The 21037-nt window shown below is 38.2% G+C and overlaps 1 protein-coding gene across 4 annotated transcripts in view; it reads right to left on the minus strand.

Annotated features, from left to right (window-relative positions):
* Nucleotides 1-21037, minus strand: part of L3MBTL3 (L3MBTL histone methyl-lysine binding protein 3) — a 115767-nt gene that overhangs the window by 28297 nt on the left and 66433 nt on the right. For all 4 annotated transcript variants that reach the window (XM_065889242.1, XM_065889240.1, XM_065889243.1 and 1 more), the window contains 3 exons: nucleotides 12933-13047; nucleotides 10189-10291; nucleotides 2356-2505 (listed from right to left, as the gene is read on the minus strand). In XM_065889242.1, coding sequence (XP_065745314.1) covers nucleotides 2356-2505; nucleotides 10189-10291; nucleotides 12933-13047 — 368 coding nt within the window. The remainder of the gene's footprint in view (nucleotides 1-2355; nucleotides 2506-10188; nucleotides 10292-12932; nucleotides 13048-21037) is intronic.

The raw sequence follows: 21037 nt of genomic DNA on the forward strand, positions 1-21037 counted from the left end.
GAGAACCATGCTCACATCCTCACAGAAGACAGATCCCTGGACTCATTAGAGCCACTATAAACGTCACTCTTTTCTAGAGATCAGACTTGTGGTTACCAGAGGCAGGGGATGGGGGAGGGGGAATTGGAGGAAGGCGGTTAAAAGGTACAAACTTCCGGTTATAAAATAAATAAGTCCTAAAGATGTACAGCATGATGACTACAGCTAACACTGCTGGATAGTATATTTGAAAGCTGCTAAAAAGTAGATTCTAAAAGTTCTCATCACAAGGAAAAAAACATTTTTTTCTGGATGTACTTGAGGTGATGGATATTCATTTACTGTGGTAATCATTTCACAATATACATAAGCCAAGTGATTACGTTGTACACCTTAAACTTACACAGTGCTATATGTCAATTATATCTCAATAAAACTGAAAGAAAAAAATTACTCTTTTCTTACAAATATTTCGAGTTAAAAAGGACCGCAAAAGTCACCTAAACCAACTAGGTCTTTCTGCTGTGAGGAAACTGGACCCAGGTATCCAGCCCAGAGCCCAGAAAGTTAGTGAAAAGCCTGTGAGTTGAAACTGCAGCCCTTCAGAGTATCCTGTTAAAATTGTAAACATCATCTCAGCTTTTGAAATCTAAACTTCAGGGATCCTTACCTTCTTGTGAGTCAATGAACTCTGTTTCTGTAATTATTACTATGTGAATTAGTACTTTATTTGTCTTAAAGTAAATTTCCTCAAGTGATATGCCCTCATTACAGGGCACTGAGTTGGGTATATGAATTTATGTTACATTAGTCATGGTTTTAAGGATTAAAAACAAATCATCAGGGACTTCCCTGGTGGTGCAGTGGTTAAGAATCCGCCTGCCAATGCAGGGGACACGGGTTCAAGCCCTGGTCTGGGAAGATCCCACATGCTGTGGAGCAGCTAAGCCCATGCGCCACAACTACTGAGCCTGCGCTCTAGAGCCCTCGAGCCACAACTACTGAAGCCCACGCGCCTAGAGCCCGTGCTCCATAACAAGAGAAGCCACCGCAATGAGAAGCCCACGCACTGCAATGAAGAGTAGGCCCCGCTCGCCGCGACTAGAGAAAGCCCATGCACAGCAACGAAGAACAAACACAGCCAAAAAAAAAAAAAAAACATTGTTGTTGATAATTAAAGAAGTTACAGCTCTCCCCAATCCATAGGGCGAAACTGCTTTTCTCTAAGGATTTTGATACTTTAAATGCCATTACTCCAATAACACTGCTGTGAGCTGAGAATAAGACTTTTTAAAAAATTTTTAATTAATCAATTAATTAATTAACTTGGCTGCATTGGGTCTTCACTGCTGCGCGCGGGCTTTTTTCTCCAGTTGCGGCGAGCAGGGGCTACTCTTTGTTGTGATGCATGGGCTTCTCATTGCGGTGGCTTCTCTTGTTGCGGAGCACGGGCTCTAGGGTGCATGGGCTTCAGTAGTTGCAGCACACGGGCTCAGTAGTTGTGGCTCGAGGGCTCTAGAGCGCAGGCTCAGTAGTTGTGGTGCATGGGCTTAGCTGCTCCATGGCATGTGGGATCTTCCCGGAACAGGGATCAAACCCGTGTCCCCTGCATTGGCAGGTGGATTCTTAACCACTGGGCCACCAGGGAAGTCCAGGAATCAGATTTATTAATTCAAATGTTCACTTGGTTCATCCATGAGAACAAAAGTTACAAAATATTAAAATAATCAAAGAACTACATTGTCTTAGATTTTAAAAACTCTCCATAAAAGAAAGCCCCAAAACCTAAGGATCATCTTTGTATTAATGTTTTCTTTTAGTAATATCTTTAGTTAATATAAAGGCAGAGACCATTTACTTAAAACATCAAACAAAACTTGGTTCTTTACCTAATAATCCACGGAGGTTAAAACATTCCAACTCAACTCTACAAGTGATATCAAAACCAAATGACTGGGCATACAGTACAACAAATATCCTAATAATTAAATGAAATAATGTAGATGCAAGTACTTGGCATATAATGAGCACTAAAAAGAAATAACGTCCATTCTTCACAGGGAATCTACCATCTTCTTTGTAAAGATGCTTTTATACAAATATTGATCCGTTCATTCAGAGTATGAATTGGCATGAAATGAAAAGGGGATTTCCAAACTTCTAACATCAAGCAAGTTCAACTAAAAGATGAACAAGTAATATGATATCCTGCCTGATTTGGACATACTTTTGTAAGTACCATCGGCCTCACGTTAAGTCAGGTGCATTTTCAATAATGTACTAGAAGACATCACTACAGAACATAAATCACCTAAGGAAAAAAAATCTTCCAACTACAGTACTTCTAAATAACACTAATATTACCACTTTAATTACCTGGTTTCAGGAGATGAAGAGATTTCATTTGTGTCTGCCCTTTTACTTCTTGGAAATGATGGACTAGCCGCAGGCATCTCACCACTTAAGCGGTCTGGGAAAATTCGGTCTTTATTCAAATTGATTTCTGAATAGGGACAGGTGGCAGCACTAAAACATTAAAATTTTTAAAAAACGAAAGGAAAGAACACTCTTGTTAGAGCATAATTACTTCTTCCAATTAAAATGACAAGCTAAAAATATAAAATGCAAAAATTTAACTGGATATATATATTTACATAGATTAAACATACAGTATGAAATATTTTATCTTTAAAACATAATTTAAGGGCTTCCCTGGTGGCGCAGTGGTTGAGAATCTGCCTGCCAATGCAGGGGACACAGGTTCGAGCCCTGGTCTGGGAAGATCCCACATGCCACGGAGCAACTAGGCCCGTGAGCCACAATTACTGAGCCTGCGCGTCTGGAGCCCGTGCTCCGCAACAAGAGAGGCCGCGATAGTGAGAGGCCCACGCACCGCAGTGAAGAGTGGGTCCCGCTTGCTGCAACTAGAGAAAGCCCTCGCACAGAAATGAAGACCCAACACAGCCAAAAATAAATAAATTAATTAAAACAAACAAACATAATTTAAGTATATTCTGATAGAAAATATGTCTTTGCATTAGATTTTTAAATGCAGTCTTTGGAAGTGTGCAATGGTCACCGAAGGACTCCCTCCTGTGTTGTCCAAGGGCAGGGCCTGTGCATATCTCTAGGAACCATCAGCCCAAGAGAGAAATGCTTAACATAGAAGGGTGGGTGATAGAGGTGGGACAGAGACAGAGTGATTGACAGACGGAGCAGATCCCTTCCTAAAGTGATCTTCCAGGCCCAGGGCCATCACAAACTGTTTAATTTCCTTTATAACAGCTGCTACCCTCCAAAGGAAGGAGGTTCCCCCCATTTCCTGTCTCCAGGCCCATATGTATACCTGATATCCTAGGGGAAAAAAAATCAATCTGTAGCTATTCCCATCCCTAATATGAAAACGGACCAGAAGCCAACTTGGATAATGACCCATCTAGCTCCCTTCCCTTCTATCTGTGACCACTGGTTCGTCTCTCAGATTCCATGGGGGGATCACTCCTGTTATCCAAGCAAAGGGAATCTAGGTCACTAACTGTTAATTCAGCATTAAGTCAGCAGACTCCTGTGCGTGGGCCTCAGCTTTCCAGTCTCAGAAAAACTGGGCAGCCTCTATCTCAATACATAATCAGCCCCTCCAACTAACTCCCTATCTTGCCCCTTGGTTTTTTTTTTTTTTTTTTTTTTTTTTGCGGTACACTGCCCTCTCACTGTTGTGGCCTCTCCCGTTGTGGAGCACAGGCTCCGGACGCGCAGGCTCAGCGGCCATGGCTCACGGGCCCAGCCGCTCCGTGGCATGTGGGATCCTCCCGGACCGGGGCACAAACCTGTGTCCCCTGCATCGGCAGGCGGACTCTCAACCACTGCGCCACCAGGGAAGCCCTGCCCCTTGGTTTTTAGGAAGCCTCCTGAAATCTGGAAATGATTGGGACTTAGGTAAATTATATTAGTGTCTTGCATATTCTTTTCCTCAGGTTAGGTACTATTTGGAATGTTGATAATCACCTAGGGAAAATTTTTAAACACTGACTTTCTGCCCTCGACCAAGAGAATCTGACACATCCTCCTGGGAGGAGAGAAGAGTCTGCAAATGCTCCCAAGTGATTCTGATAATGGTCTATAAAATTTATCACAGATACCTTGTAAGCAAAAGTACAATCTTTATTTTCTTTACTTACATGCTACTTTGATATCTATGCGAAAGAGGAAAGTAAATAACATTTGATCATGTGTTGACATAAATGTGTATAATGTTAACCCAACAATAACAAAAACAAAACCAGTGATATTTATGGAGCATTTACTGTATATAGAACACCATGCTAAGTATTTTACATTCGCTTTTTACTTAATCTTTACAATAACCCACAAGGAAGGCTTTTCATGTGACAACCTAAGTTTAAAATGGTTAGATAACTTCACTCTTGAATTATTTCATTCATTTGATCGGCAAGTATTTATCAAGTAACTATGATGTGTTAGTTACTTTTCCAGCCATGGGAAACACAGTCAAAATGAAAAAGACAAGCTGTCTGCTCTCATGGAGCTGATATTCTAGAAGGGGATGGGCTATACATGATTTACATAAATAAACTGGACAACCCCACATAGTGACAAAAGCCAGAATATAATGTAAGAGAGACTGCGGGGCTGCGAGGCGGGTGGTGAGAAAGGGCCTCTCTGAAGAAGGCATTCCAGGAAATGAGAAGAGTAATACAACACAGGGAAAGCCAGGCATGAGTAAGGGAAAGACAGACCAGCTAGGCTAGAGTGAAGTGATCAAGGGCAGGAGGAGATGGTGTAGAAGCAGGCAGGGAAGTATTATGTAGGTCCTAGCAGGTCATAGTCACCAGTTCATATTTTTATTTTAGGTTCAATTTGTAGCCATTGGAGGACCTTTGAATAAAGAAATGATATGGTTTGATTTACAACTGAGAATAATCACTCAGGATTCTAGATGTTCTCTGCAGCTTTATCCACAACGAGCAGGCACAACTTGGAGGACTCCGTTTTCTCATTTGTAAAATGAAGATGACAATGACAAACATTACCACAAACTGAGCGCGTTACCCGGGGTGCGTGCTTTACTTGCATCACCTCGTCTAACTCCTGGGAAGTCACTCCTATTCTAATGCTGTTTATAGATGTTGAAACTGAGGCTTTAAAAAGGGAAATTGCGGGCTTCCCCGGTGGCGCAGTGGTTGGGGGTCTGCCTGCCGATGCAGGGGACGCGGGTTCCTGCCCCGGTCCGGGAGGATCCCACATGCTGCGGAGCGGCTGGGCCCGTGAGCCGTGGCCGCTGAGCCTGCGTGTCCGGAGCCTGTGCTCTGCAACGGGAGAGGCCACAGCAGTGAGAGGCCCGCGTACTGCAAAAAAAAAAAAAAAAAAGCCCGGGCTGAATCCCAGGTCTGCCACTCTCTGATCTGGGCACTTTCTCAAGCATTCTAAATCTCTCCTCCCACTTCTGTAAAACAGAGATTAGAACAGTGCCAGCTTTATAGAACTGCTGAGAGAATTAAATGAGATAACAGATCTAAGTGCCTCACAAATAGGAAGCCACAAAAAAAATCTTGCCTAGGATTATTATTTTAAAAGGAGAAAAGGAGTAACACTTAACCCCTACTGTGTAAAAGACCATCAGCAAAAATAAACAATAGCATTAAAAACTCCATAATATGCCCCATTTATGGAGGCTCTCTGCTTCCCTCAGGAAAAGTTGATGCTTCTCTCCGAGTGCTACTCCTTCATGCCTCTCCAAAAATCTGTTTGTACCACACCGTTCTCCTTAGAAGTAGGGGCCCTCTCCTCTGTACAGCCCATCACCTAACCCAGTATCTGCATACAGCAGACACTCAGTAAGTGTTTGTTCCACGAACGGATGGATGTTGAACAAATATGATGACTATAGTTTGCAGGTATAAATCCAGAGTTACTAATTTTTTTAAACTCTCCGTGGACTTTATAAATATCCTTTAAGGTTGCAGGAAGTACTCTCTGTTTTTTTCTTTTCTTATTTAATTTCACCAAGATAAACCTTACATAGGAAACATTTACTTCTGAAGGCATTAGATATGTAGAACATTTAGTTTTATATAACTTTAGTTATCCTTTAATCTCCTCCCATTATGACCTCTCGGTAGGCCAAATGAATGAATCAACAAAGGGAAACACCATGACACAACCAATATTAATGCTGCCTTGCTAGAGACAGAAGTAAGTCATCTGGCTCCTGAACATCTCTAGAAATGAGAACACCATATCCACATCCAACTCACTCACTGATTGTTTACATTTCAACATTGAAAAACATCACATTCTTACATTTCATTGTTGAGAACACATTTCTGTTTCTAACACTTCTTAGATCAAATTCAACTATTGTAATTTCTGGAGACTCTAACAACACATGCTAGTCAAAACACAGGCTTTTGCTTACACGTTCATAAAATTGATTATTCGTGCCAAAAGAGCAACTTTCCTTGTTATCTAAGCAAAGAATGCATGTTTTGATTTATGTGGTTTCTCAGTAGATTAATCCAAGCAGAATTTTCTCGTTGTTTTCCTAAGCACAGCATTCTCAGTAAGGACAAAACTAAGCGCCAGTGAAATGAACCTTTTAAAGAACAGCCATGATGCAGCAGCTCTTCCACAAGCCTACCAAGGAAATGGAAAACAGGCTGTGACTGGTAAGGATTAATACCCCGCCAGATAAAGAGCTTTGAGTGCTGAAAAGAGAACAGCATATTCAGGGAGACTAAGAAAAGCCAGCTGAGAGGGCTGAAAAGAAGGGAATACAGGACACAGGCAGGAGCTGACACTAGTTCTCTGGATCGCATCCCTGCCCCAGAGTTATATACAGATCTGCCGGTTATGTCTGATACGTGACAAGGAAATGAACACAATGAACACGACTTCTTTATCAATGCATGGCTTCTAAGCCATGAGGTATACTTCTTCCTCTCTCATTCCAGAAAACAATGAGTCATTCTCCACTATGGTTCCAATTATACTGATAGATTTTTTTTTTTTTGATCACATTTCTCCATAACATCTTTCATGATTCTCCCCATAATTTCTCCCTTCATTTAGCAAATACAACACTGCATCTTTGAAAAACGACTCCAGAGAGAGTCACTGAAACTTTGTGAAATGGGTGTGGACCAGGTGAAGGACCCTCAGAGGTCCACAGCACACTTAGGGAAGGCAGTCTTAATGGATGGCTGGTGCCATCAGGCAAGGGACAGGACTGTCACCACAGACCTTGCTGTGACAGGCAAACCTCTCTGCTCAGACCTACAGCACTCCTAAAAAGATTATGGACATTGTTACAAGGTGGATTTCCTTCCCAGAAGACCAAAAAAAAAAAAATTCTTTGTAAATTTTTCATTGTACCCCCCCAAAACATAATGTCAGTATTCACCCATTTTTAAGATTTCTTTTTTTCCTTCATAATTTGAGCAAATTGCCTTTGGTTCAATGAACATCTTGGGGTTGTACAGTAGAGAGGTACATATGTCAAAGTTTCAATATTAGTTACTATTTTGTATCTTATATTTTAATAAAATTATGTACAGCTTTTATAGGTCCATTAGTCCCTGAGTTCTTTGAAGGCGGGATCTGTGACTAATTCAGGGAGCCGTGCCCTGAGAGTCAGTGAGAGGGGGGTGGTCAAGGGCACAGTTAGACTGGGCACCATTCCTGGCTCCCCCGTCACCAGCAGTCAAGTAGGCAAGCTAGAAAAACCTCTAGGATGCCGTGGTGGCTTCATCAAAAAAATGGAGGAAATAATAGTTCTGTATTATAGGGTCGCTTGAAGGTTATCCAATACATGTAAAACAATTTGTGCAAAGCTCAGAGAGAGTAAACAAATGCTCAATAAATCTTACTAAAAAAAAAAACAACACTGCTCAACAATATTTACTAAATGAAAGAATTTACAGATATATAATGGAAATTTATCATACTAATGAGTTTTTGGACTTATATACAGTAGTCACTCCCTATCCGTGGTTTTGCTTTCTGTGGTTTCACTTGTCTAAGGTCAACCAAGGTACGAAAATATTAAACGAAAAATTCCAAAAATAAACAATTCATAGGTTTTAAACTGTTCGCCATTCTGAGTAGCGTGACGAAATCTCACGCTGTCCTACTCTGACCTGCCAGGGAGCAAATCACCCCCTAGTCCAGTGTATCCCGCCCGTTAGTCACTTAGTAGCCACCTAGGTTATCAGATCCACTGTCGAGGTATCACAGGGCTTGTGTTAAGTCACCCTTACTGTACTTAATAACAGCCCAAAGTGCAACAGTAGTGATGCTGGCAATCCAGGTACACCAAAGAGAAGCTGTGAAGTGCTTCCTTAGGTGAAAAAGTGACAGTTCTCGACTTCATGAAGAAAGAAAAAAATCATATGCTGAGGTTGCTAAACTCTACAGTAAGAACAAATCTTCTATCTGTGAAATTTTGAAGAAAGAAAAAAATTCGTGTTAGTACTGCTGTCACACCTCAAACTGCAAAAGTTAGTGTATAATAAGCATTGAGTTAAAATGGAAAAGGCATTAAATTTGTACAATGAGATATTTAGAGAGAGAGAGACCACATTCACATAACTTTTAATATAATATATTGTTATAATTGTTCTATTTTATTATTATTGTTGCCAATCTCTTACTCTGCCTAATTTATAAATTAAATTTTATCACAGGTATGTATGTATAGGAAAAAACATAGTACATATAGGGTTCGGTACTATCTGAGGTTTCAGGCATCCACTGGGGATCTTGGAACATATCTCCCACAGGGATAAGGGGGGTAAAGGAGATACTACTGTAATGCCTAAAAGTAATCCAGCTGCTTTCACTTGACAATACTGAATCACTTCTAAGATGCAGTATTTTTATGTCCCTTTAATCATACAGCTTTTGGTTTGCAGTCATACAAGCCATGAAAAGGATTTTTAAATGGATATTTGCAAATGGAATCATTATTCTATCTATGCACAGACTTTTACTCTGGAACACACTGAACCCCATAAAAAAACTTGGCATGGGCTTCCCTGGTGGTGCAGTGGTTGAGAGTCCGCCTGCTGATGCAGGGGACACGGGTTCGTATCCCGGTCCAGGAAGTTCCCACATGCCGCGGAGCGGCTGGGCCCATGAGCCATGGCCGCTGAGCCTGCGCGTCTGGAGCCTGTGTGTCCGGAGCCTGTGCTCCGCAACGGGAGAGGCCACAACAGTGAGAGGCCCGCGTACCGCAAAAAAACAAAAAACAAAACTTGTCAGGAGTGTTGCAAAAGGAAGATAAGCAGCATTTGAGGCTGCAGAGATTTAAGAAAGAGGAAATTATATAAAGCTAAAATAATCACACCAATTTAACAATTTCTATTAATTCTTAGAGGAAGAGGTAGTGAAATCTTCAGATTTTTTAAAGACCTAGATTCACAACCTGTATAACCTAGGTAAACAAGGAATCATTATTATTACTGGGCCATCCAATTAACATACAGTTAGAATACTTATACCGACAAATTATTATTCTAATATGTATGTGAATAAGGTGATGCCTCTGTCCTCTAAAAATCCCAGTTAAAGAAATTTCTTACTATTTCAGTAATATTTTAACGTGTCTACAAAGACCCCAAATTGCCTAAACAATACATCAAATTTCAAATGTACAAATTCGGTTTCTTTCTTTTAAGTTACTTAGATGTGAGAGAAAAATATTGAAAAACTTTATTTTTGACAATGTATTCTGATGTTTGTCTATTTATATTTGTGGCTTTTGTGATCTTTGCTGCTAATCTACAATAATCTCACCTCCTGTTATTCAAATTGTTGAGTCACCCAATCAGAATATTCTACCAAACAAATACTTTCAACAAGGCCTGCCCCCTTCTCATTATTAATAATCAACACAAAATGACTACCTTGGAAGTTCAGTATCTATTAAACTAATCAGGTTGCCAAGAAAAGCCAAGTACCTAGAGTGAATCTATTTTAAATCATGAACGCATTCTTTCCCAGGCAAATTTAACTACAGATACACTCTTCATTTTTACACGGTCCCCATGGTAACCACATTTCATATGGATCTGAATGCAGAATTAGTTAATATCTATTTAGTATACATGGAAATCATTATCTTCCACATACAAGGGACAGGCACCCTCTGACCACATAAGGAATCTCCACCTGAGTGGCAGCACCACATACCTGTGAGGGCCCAGGTGTCTTGCTCTCTTAAAGTGGCCAATCCCTTTACATCCTGGGGTTGAGCATCCACCGTGTTCCGAGGCTTCCATTAATTCTAAGGGGCCTATTAAAAAGCCAAAAACAAAGCAAAAACTTAAGGCTATGAGAGTCAAATGTCTTGGATCAGAATAGGGAAAAAAAAAATCCAATTTTTCAATCAACATGTATAAACAGAAAAAGAAGGTCCTACAAAATTAAAAACACATCTGAAGTCTCTACTTCTAAAGGTTTTCCGCTAGGACTCTGCTCACACTTCAACAGTGAAATGGTAACCTTTGATCCAACCCTCTTTCAAAATGTCACAAATTCCAGAGATACCGAAATCTAAAATAATGATATGATTCTGAACATTTTGATCAAGTAAATAACATAATTAATATATGAGTACCTGCACACTGTGAAAACTTCAGAGAATACACCAGAATACAGAAGAACAGTTACAGATGCCCTCAAGCAACTCTCCTCACCTTTCATTCCTTTTCCTGACTAACCATGTTAATGTGTAACCTTCCTAGATGTTCCAAGCATTCCCACATGTATCTATATTTGTATATATACATGTATCAAGTTTTTGGTTTTGTTTTATTTTGCCACATAAAAGGCACAACATAGATATGTACGATTCTGAAACATTCTTCTTTGGTCTTTAACTTCATGTCTTATAAATCTTTCCATCTCAACAGTAATATTTTTATGACTGTTGCATTGTAGCTGTAGCATGAGTGCACCATAATTTGTTTAACCAATATTTGTTTCCAAGGTTTATTATTTTAAACATACTGTAACCGATACCATGTCTGTGTATTCTGGTGCCCTTATGTAGCTTCTATGTGGCATCCAGAAGTGAAGCCACCAGGTGGGGAAGGCATGTGAAATTTTTAAGAAACCCGACAATAATGTATTTGCTACATTTTTCTTTCTACAATGTATTTATTTTCCTCCAAAACTGAGATCTGGTATGTCAAGTTCTCAGTGTACCTTTTTTAAAAAATTGAAGTTAACTGAAATTTTTATTGAGGTGACTGTAGCTTCGCATGCAGTTGTAAGTAATAATACACAGGGAGTCCCTTGTACACTTTGCCCAGTTTTTCCCAATGGTACTATTCTGCAAAACTACAAGATAAAATCACTATTAGGATATTGACATTGATACATTAAATTTTGATAGTCTGACAAATTGTCTTCCAAAATTTAGTACTAGTTTTAAAGGATGATGATACTGTTAAAGTCTAGAAACACTCTACTTTTTCAAATATTAAATTTTGTCTTTTATGTATTTTTGACTATCAGGTAACTAAAAATGCAGTAAGAGGCAAAAGGATTAACCAAAGAAGAAATGTACACTAGAGAAGTGTTGGGTTGGCCAAAAGGTTTGTTTGGTTTTTCCCATAAGATGGCTCTAGTAGTACTTAGTTGTCTTTAACTTATTTCAAAACAATTTTGCTAGATTTTATGTGACAGCTGTCATATTAGCATGCATTTAAAAAAAGACATCAGAATTGGTGAATTTTCGTGTAGCCATTTTAATACTGAAGATGGAAGACAAAAAGCAACATTTTTGGCATATTATGCTTTATTATTTCAAGAAAGGTCAAGCGCAGCCAAAATGCAAAAAAAGATTTGTGTAGTGTATGGAGAAAGTGCTGTGACTGATCGAACGTGTCAAAAATGGTTTGTGAAGTTTCGGGCTGGAGATTTCTCACTGGACGATGCTCCATGAGACCAGCTGAAGCTGACAGCGATCAAATCGAGACATTAATTGAGAACAATCAACATTATACCAGGTGGGAGATAGCTGACATACCCAAAATATCAAATCAAGCATTGAAAATCATTTGCACCAGCCTGGTTATGTTTATCGCTTTGATGTTTGATAAGTTAAGCGAAAAAAACTTTCTTGACCATATTTCTGCATGTGATTCTCTTCTTAAACGTAATGAAAACATTCCGTTTTTAAAACAAACTGTGATAGGCAATGAAAAGTGGATACTGTACAATAATGTGGAACAGAAGAGATCGCGGGGCAAGTGAAATGAACCACCACCAACCACACCAAGGGCCAGTCTTCATCCAAAGAAGGTGATGTATATATGGTGGGACTGGAAGAGAGTCGTCTATTATGAGCTCCTTCTGGAAAACCAAATGATTAATTTCAACAAGTACTGCCCGCAATTAGACCAACTGAAAGCAGCACTCGATGAAAAGCGTCCAGAATTAGTCAACAGAAAACACATAATCTTCCATCAGGATAACGCAAGACCGCATGTTTCCTTGATGACCAGGCAAAAACTGTTACATCTTGGCTGGGAAGTTCTGATTCAACTGCTGTATTCACCAGACATTGCACCTTCGGATTTCCATTTTTTAGGTCTTTACAAAATTCTCTTAATGGAAAAAATTTCAATTCACTGGAAGACTGTAAAAGGCACCTGGAACAGTTCTTTGCTCAAAAAGATAATTAAGTTTTGGGAAGACTGAATTACGAAGTTGCCTGAAAAATGGCAGAAGGTCGTGGAAAAAAAGGGTGAATACATTGTCAATAAAGTTCTTGGTGAAAATGAAAAATGTGTCTTTTATTTTTACTTAAAAACTGAAGGCACTTTTTGGCCAACCCAATAGAAGGAGAAGGTAGAGGAAAAGAAAATATTAAGCACACTACACAAGAAAATGGAAACATTTCTTTAGGTTATCACTGTGTCTCTTACTCAAAGGAGGCTGAAGAGGATGCCCAGTTTTTGAACACCAACCGACGGGGTGAATATCAGGAGAATCTGCATCTATCCAGTAATCATAGCAACTATTCCAGCCATCAAAGTGAACCTGGATAACAAAAAGAAATTAATAGTATAATTTAGGTCACGAGAATTCCTACAGTAGAAGTTTTGCCCACCATAACCATCTTCATTCTCTTCTAACTTATTTAGTACATTTAATATCCAGATAAATTATTCAAATTACTTCATCCTAGTATGAGAAAAGAGGTACTGTTGGGGCTTCCCTTGTGGCGCAGCGGTTGAGAGTCCGCCTGCCGATGCAGGGGACACGGGTTCGTGCCCCGGTCCGGGAGGATCCCACATGCCGCGGAGTGGCTGGGCCCGTGAGCCATGGCCGCTGAGCCTGTGCACCCGGAGCCTGTGCTCCGCAATGCGAGAGGCCACAGCAGTGAGAGGCCCATGTACCGCAAAAAAAAAAAAAAATAAGGTACTGTTGAACTACATTATCTAACCATAATTAAATGTCTTGCCAAGGGCACTTTTTGGGTAATACATCTACAGACATATTACATGTATCTCCCACTACTATAAGCAGTTTGAGTACCTAACATCTTCATATGAGCAACACTAAACACCCAATAAATATTACTGAGTAATGAATAAATCAGGGAAGGGAGGGAGGAGGAGGGACAGTAGAGAAGCAGGACCTTTCATATAAATGTCAAGTCTCCTAGAATTATGCTAAAGAAGACTTAAAAAAATTCAGCAGATGGACACCCAATTTACAAAATATGCCTCCATCAAATGCATTTTAAAATATTTTTTCTCATAAATAACTACAATATCTCTCAAAGAGATTTTACAGAGTGGTCAGGGCTACCAACTTTATTGGCCACCATGTAAAAGGGCAGTTAGTCTTTCAGGCATGGTTACTAAGGATCAGCTACATATCTTTCAAGTATCACATAGTTTTTATCTTTTAGAAGGAAAGGATATACTAAAATGTTATATATATTTTATTCTAGATCAAGTTTGCCAGCTAGATTTCCTTCTTAAAGTCTATGAATCTCTTACTACTAAAAATACAATAGATGCCAGATGGATAAAAAAATCCAAACACTGAAAACTGAACAATAAAAGTTCTAGAAGAAAGCATACATTAATATATTTATCTCAGAGGGCAGTAGCCTTTGTAAGGAAGACACCAAACTCAAAAGCCATAAAAGAAAAGATGCATCAATTCGAGTACATCAAAATTTAAATATTCACAATGGCAAATATTACTGCTGGCAAGATGGAAAACCCAAAAGAAACCTGAAAAACACATCTGTTAACATGTGACAATGTACTTCGTTCCTTAATTTGTAAAAACACCATATATCAGTATAAAAAGATGAAAAATCCAACAGAAAAGATGGAAAAGATACAAATGGCTCATAAACAAGAAAATAAATTGTTAGTAAACACGTGAAAAGACAATCAATATCACTTATAACTAAAAAACTACAAATTAAAATCACAGGATGAAATTCTTCTTTCAATATGCCAAAATATTCCATTTTGGTGACTTCTAGAGCTGATAAGTATGAGAATAAATGGACGTTCTCATAGACCATTGACAGGAGTCTTGACTGGTGAGATATTTCTGGAGAGTTATTTGGCAATAATGGATCAACACTTAAAATATATCATCTTTGACTTGATAATCTAAATAACTCAACTCGTTGTAGTAGAAAGCAACCAGAGTGTCTACCATCAGGAGATTGGTTAAATAAATTATGGTATATTTATATGATGGAATAGTACAGAGTTATTAAGGTATGTATATCTGGGTTCAATATAATGTCCATTGCAATGACTCCACTTTCTCAAGCTTAGAAATTAATCCTAGAATTAAATCCCACAGAATTCCACACCTTCAGGAAATCATGGATAATATTTTAAAGAGGAGAAAGGATCACAGAGCTAGTTAGGAGGAGTAAGAGGCTAAAATTCATGGATCCAAAATAAACTGGTTCATCACTCACATACATTGCATATAAAAGCAGCACTTAAAGAAGGTTGTTTAACTTGAAACAACCCTTTCCTTTCCTCTGATCAAAAATAATGTTCAAATAACACAGAATGATATTCATGGTAATTTTCTAAAGTTTATGCTATCAATGCCACCAATAAATGAGCAGTCATAATTCACAGCATTATAGTTAAGTTTTAAGCATTCTAATTCTCAACTGATCATCAAGTGATAATGCTCTATTTTACTGGATACACGAAACTCTTATGTTTTCTCATCTTGCTGTTCCTGAATTTCACTTCTTCTATACTGGAATCAATGTCCCCATATCTCATGTTCCATTTGTTAAATTTTACAAAATTTAGCTATCTTCCTATAGCAAACAAACTCAATCCTAACAAGTAAGTGGTTCTCCAACCTGGATATACACTAGAATTACTCCTGATTATTGAAAAGAAGAAGAAAAAAAAAAATACAAAAATGGCTGAGCCCACCAAGGAGGTTCTGAACTTATAGCTTGGGTTCTGTGCACCTATATGTTTACTTAACTTCTCAGTGACTCTGCTGTGCACTCAGAATTGAGTCCCACTGACACTAAACAGGACACTACTGTACAGCAATACAGACTCCAAAAATCTTAATATCATCATAAATAATAGGGTTCTTTTAAAAATCTCCTCCCATATACCTTCAAGAATATGTTGGAGCTACTATATCTGGTGATACCATTAACCCCTTCCTACTTTTCATTAAAACTGACCTCTCAGTTTGGCAATGAAAAGTCATCTATCTTAGATGACAGATATACCTTAGTTACTGTAAATAAGTCTAACATCTCCTACAAACTAGGTTGGCCGGCAATCGGGAGAATCCTAGTACTTTAAGGTTAAATTTCAGAGTTAATATTTAATTTAGATATTATGAACAGAGGTAACAATACAATTCCCTAAGTAGCAAATGCACTTAAAAACTGCTACCTAATCATTTATATGTGGAATCTAAAAAATAATACAAATGAATATGTATGCAAAACAGAAAGAGACCCACAGATATAGAAAACAAACTAGTGGTTACCAGAGGGGAGAGAGAAGGGGGAAAGAACAAATTAGGGGTATGGGATTAACAGATGCAAACTACTATGTATAAAATAGACAAGCAACAAGGATATATTGTACAGCACAGGGAATTATAGCCATTACTTATAATAACTTTTAATGGAGTATAATCTGCAAAAATACTGAATCACTATACTGTACACCTGAAACTAATAAAATGTTGTAAGTTGAGTATACTTCAATTAAAAAACTGCTAACTGAAATTATATGAACATTAATAATATATACAAAATTAATATTAACCCTAATTAATATTCTTACTCTGGAATCCCAGATGAAATAAATTTATTAAAGTTTATATAATTTCATTTCATCTTTACTACTTCAGTCCCCGGCACATTAAGAGGCTGTAAACAAACAAAAAATCAGACACTCTAGTAATGGTAACTGATAGCTTTTCTCTTGCTGGGTCCTATTTTGAAATGAAATCAAATGTCTGACAAAGAGCAAGAGAGGAAGATACATAAACATACAAAACGAAATATTTAAACATTGTACAGAACATAAAAAGACATCCAAAAATATTTATAATAGAAATGTCCCAGTATAAAAACAGTTAAACATAAAAGCGACAAGGCTGAATTTCATTAAAATTCTAAAGAAAATAGACTATTATGTATCAAAGCATAGTACAGATGATTTAACTTACACATATTTAAAATTATAGTTTAGAAAACTGAATACATTTTTTAACCTAGGAGTGTAATTTGGACGCTTTATTGTTATTGAAAATTTCAAGATTAAGACATAATATTTTTAGAAAGCACACTATTTCTTTTTTAAAAAAATGATTTGGTTCTATTTTCTGTTCAGGTGAAAGGCAACTCAGTAAAACACATTTTAGACCCAGGTGCTTATTTCTGCTCTCTTCTGAAATGAAAGTTATGTTTGAAAAGGTACAAACCCAGAAGGACAAAGGACAAATGGAGAAGGAAAGTAGCTGATAGGTGAGAAGCGGCAATGATGTATGTGGAGGGCAGAAGCAGATGAGGGAGTGCTGACCCACTGGTAGAGAGTGGGTGGGTTGCAACCCAGATGCCTAGAGAGGGAATGCAGGCCCAGAGTGAACTGGCTCACAGTGCAGAACCCAGAAGGACTCAATGTGGAGGCAGCAGGTATGTGAGGAGGTCTGGAAAATGACAGGATTGGCTCAAACTCTGAATATGGAGTGGTTAGACCTCTAGGTCTGATCCTCTATGCCACCCACCAAAGTAACTGCCCCTTCAGCAACCCTGCAAGAGTAGAGGTTTACTTTCTAGAGACATAAGCATGGAGGTTTTAAACTCCAGGACAATGGTGACAGGCAGGACAGAAAGCACACGGACTGAGTGAGAGCCTGTATCCTCCAACCCCATCCTTCTCCCTGCCTCACACAGCGGCCACCAAGTTTGCCCCTCCCTAGGGAGAAGACTAGAAGAAACGGAAAGGCTCTAGAACAAGAATCCAGACGCTGAACAATGGGGACCTCCCTATAAAAAAAAGCTGGCTCTCTGCTCTCTTTTCCCACATGAAGCCCAACAGCCAATAAAGCCCACCTTATTGACTAAAAACAACTAATGTTAAGCGCCTTTTCTTACTGTGAACAGCCAACCAAGGGCTCGACATTTGAAGAGAGGCTCTAATGTGAAAGCAGAAGCCAAACTAACTCAAAGAGGAATTTAGAGAAAATAAAAGGAAACAGAAGGAAAACTATCACTGGTGTCCTCAGATAAGAAACAATATTGCTTCAGGAAATAAAAAGAGGATGCCATTTTGAAAGGGGGGAAGGGAGAAGACTAGAAAATAAGAAAAAACTCTTGAAAATTAAAAAAAACATAGTTGTAATTAAAAATACAATACAGGATTTTAAAAACAGAGTGGATATCTCTAAGCAAGTAGAAAAAGAAAATCAGAGAAGCATAAGAAAGAAAATATAAGAAAAATAGGGGGTCCATCCCAGAGGTTTAATACCAGAGTGTAGCAGGACTTGCAAAAGAGAACAGTGAGAGAGAAGGAAGTCATCAAAGCAATAATGTAAGAACATTTCTAAAAACCAAAGGATATGAAAATCCACAATGAAAGGGTATTAGTGCCCTGCATGATAAATGAAAAAAGGCCCTCACACCAAGGCACGTCACCACAAAACATCAGAGTATCAGGGACAAAGACGGTCTTGAGAGTTTCCAGAGAGAAAAGGTACATCACCTAGAGAGAAGGAACCCAGTGGCCTTGGATGTCTCAAAAACTAACACTTGGGCTTCCCTGGTGGCGCAGTGGTTTGAGAGCCCGCCTGCCGATGCAGGGGACACGGGTTCGTGCCCGGGTCCGGGAAGATCCCACATGCCACGGAGCGGCTGGGCCCGTAAGCCATGGCCGCTGAGCCTGCGCGTCCGGAGCCTGTGCTCCACAGCGGGAGAGGCCACAGCAGTGAGAGGCCCACGCACCGCAAAAAAACAAAAACAAAAACAAAAACAAAACTAACACTTGACGTGGGAAGACAGCAGAACAATGCTTGTAGTTTCTGAGGGGAGATGATTCTCTACCCCATCACAGTATGAATCAAGTGAAAGGCTAGTATATTGACATTTTCAGATATGCAAAGAGTCGAAAAATATGCCTTTCATACACCCTTCCTCAGAAAGATGTGTTTCAGCAAGGTAAGAGAGTATACAAAGAAGTATAAAGCATGAGACTCAGGAAAAATGAATATACAATATAGTGTGTTGGCAAAGAGGAGTCTCAGGATGAAAGCTGTGTGTGAGGCTGAGAGGGTAACCACGCTGATCAGAATAGGTGGCTGTTAAGCTGTGGGAAGAAGGGTTCAGGAAAAAAAGAAAGATATAGATAGATGCAAGATTCAAAAATACACTTGAGCTTTTTGACCAAAAGACTTGTCAGATTTATTGGAGCATTTGTTAAAATCTAGTAAGAACACAGACAACTTAAAATCAAAATAGAAATTAATTACTGACTCTAGGAAAAACAAAGTATCATAAGAAAAAGACTCCTTTGCTCAGCAGTGGACAAGATTTGTTTACAACAGTAAACATGGAAGAGTGAAAAAAAAAGAACAAACACTGTGAAATAATTACTGAAAGGATAAGCGGAAGGGAAGGATGACAAGATCTAAATCCTGAACTACCAAAACAGGAAGGAAATAAATATATTTAAAATTGATGGATTCAGAAATAGCAGAATGCAGCTACTATTTCTTTAAACTGCCGATCAAATGTCATAAGCAACAGCCAAAAGAGGTGAAAGTTCCTGCCTCTGGGGAACCAGAGGTGGGGATGGAGAGGGCAGAACAATCTTACGGTCCTGTCACGAAAACATAAAAGACAAGAGCAAAAATATTCTTTTCATTTTTTTTCAACAGCAAAATATACCAGGTTTAAAAAATTTTAACTGTAATAACTCAGTGTGAAATATTATGTATTACATAACTTAAAAAGTTGATTTTATTTAACTTAAGAGTTGATTTTTATCCTTGAGAAACTTAAAATATTACACTACACTAATAACTTCGTCTCTATTTTCCGCTTTCTTGTCCTTCCTGAAAAAGAAAAAATAAGCATTCTTGCTGTATCATCTCCCATATTATTAGAAAAACTTCTACTGTTGAAAGCGTCCTGTATTTTCACAAGTCTCTGATGAATCCTCAAATTGAGTTACTGTCACCTGTTCATTAACCTTTTGTGGACTTCATAAAAAAACAGATATTTGTCCACTGGTTTATGTTTAGCTATGAAATTCATTCCAGTATTCTAAAAGATGATTGTCAACTATATACCTCACTAGCCAGTTCTTTTTTGTGTATTACAGATTGACCCGGATGTTGTACTGGAAAGAGAATTCAGCCAGAAGCAAAAAGAGCTGGATTTCTAGTCTAAACTTTTCTCATTAACTAGCTGAACCATCCACTTTAGAGTATTTGACCCCTCTGGACCAAAATCACAAAAGTAATTTGTGTTCCTGAAACCTGATAATTAAAAAGAAGAACCTAATCACGTATAATCTTAACAGAAAATCACTGTCATTATTTTGCTTTGTTTATTTCCATAACTGCTTATGTGTGTGTGTGTGTGTATATATATATATACACACACACACATATATATACACACACACACACACATATATATACACACATACATATATATATTCTTTTAAAAGACAATACCAGACATTATATATAGTATTAAACCCGAATTTCTCACTTGCCAAAATTAAATATTTTTCTAAAATATGAAACAGCATGTAGACGTATAGTCATTTATTTTTACCCATCTCCCACTCTGCTTATTCTCAATGCTAAATACCATAAACCACTGGCTCTGTTATATCCTCCTTGCAGCTTTTATCTTCGCATATTCCTTTTGGTTATTCCTTTAACATAAATTCCTAGGACTGAAATTCCTGAATTAAAGGATAAACAACATTCTAAGACTTTTGATGCCTATCACCAAACTGCTCTCCAGAAAGGCTGAGACACTTTATACTTTCACCAGCTGTATATGGGAATAAACTTTCTGCACCTAAGCCAAAACACTTTTTTGTTTTCAATTCTGACCAATTTGATTTATAAAAATAATGTATTACTTAATTCTACATTTCTAAGGAAAACTAACAAGAAAACACACTTGAAAAAGATTAACACAGGTCTTCCATTACTTATAAAATTTTCTAAAATGTTATATGATTACACAATCTTAAAAACAGTGAATTAAATGCTAAAAGTTCTATTTTATGGAAATACTACATTTGTACAGGTTTTTCATGTTATTTTATAATTTATTTTCCTATATATTATCTCATTAGAGATTCATGAAGATCTGATTTATTATTATTTAAAGAACATGAACTTAGACTCCTATAGCTTCAGACCGTGACTTAGTTCTGCCACTGCCCCTAATTAATAAGTAATTTATTCTGCGCCTCAGCCTCACTGATAAAGTAATGACAATAACATAAATCTCCCACATTGCTAT

The sequence above is a fragment of the Phocoena phocoena genome, chromosome 12 (assembly GCF_963924675.1).
Source record: "Phocoena phocoena chromosome 12, mPhoPho1.1, whole genome shotgun sequence".
Classification (NCBI taxonomy): domain Eukaryota; kingdom Metazoa; phylum Chordata; class Mammalia; order Artiodactyla; family Phocoenidae; genus Phocoena; species Phocoena phocoena.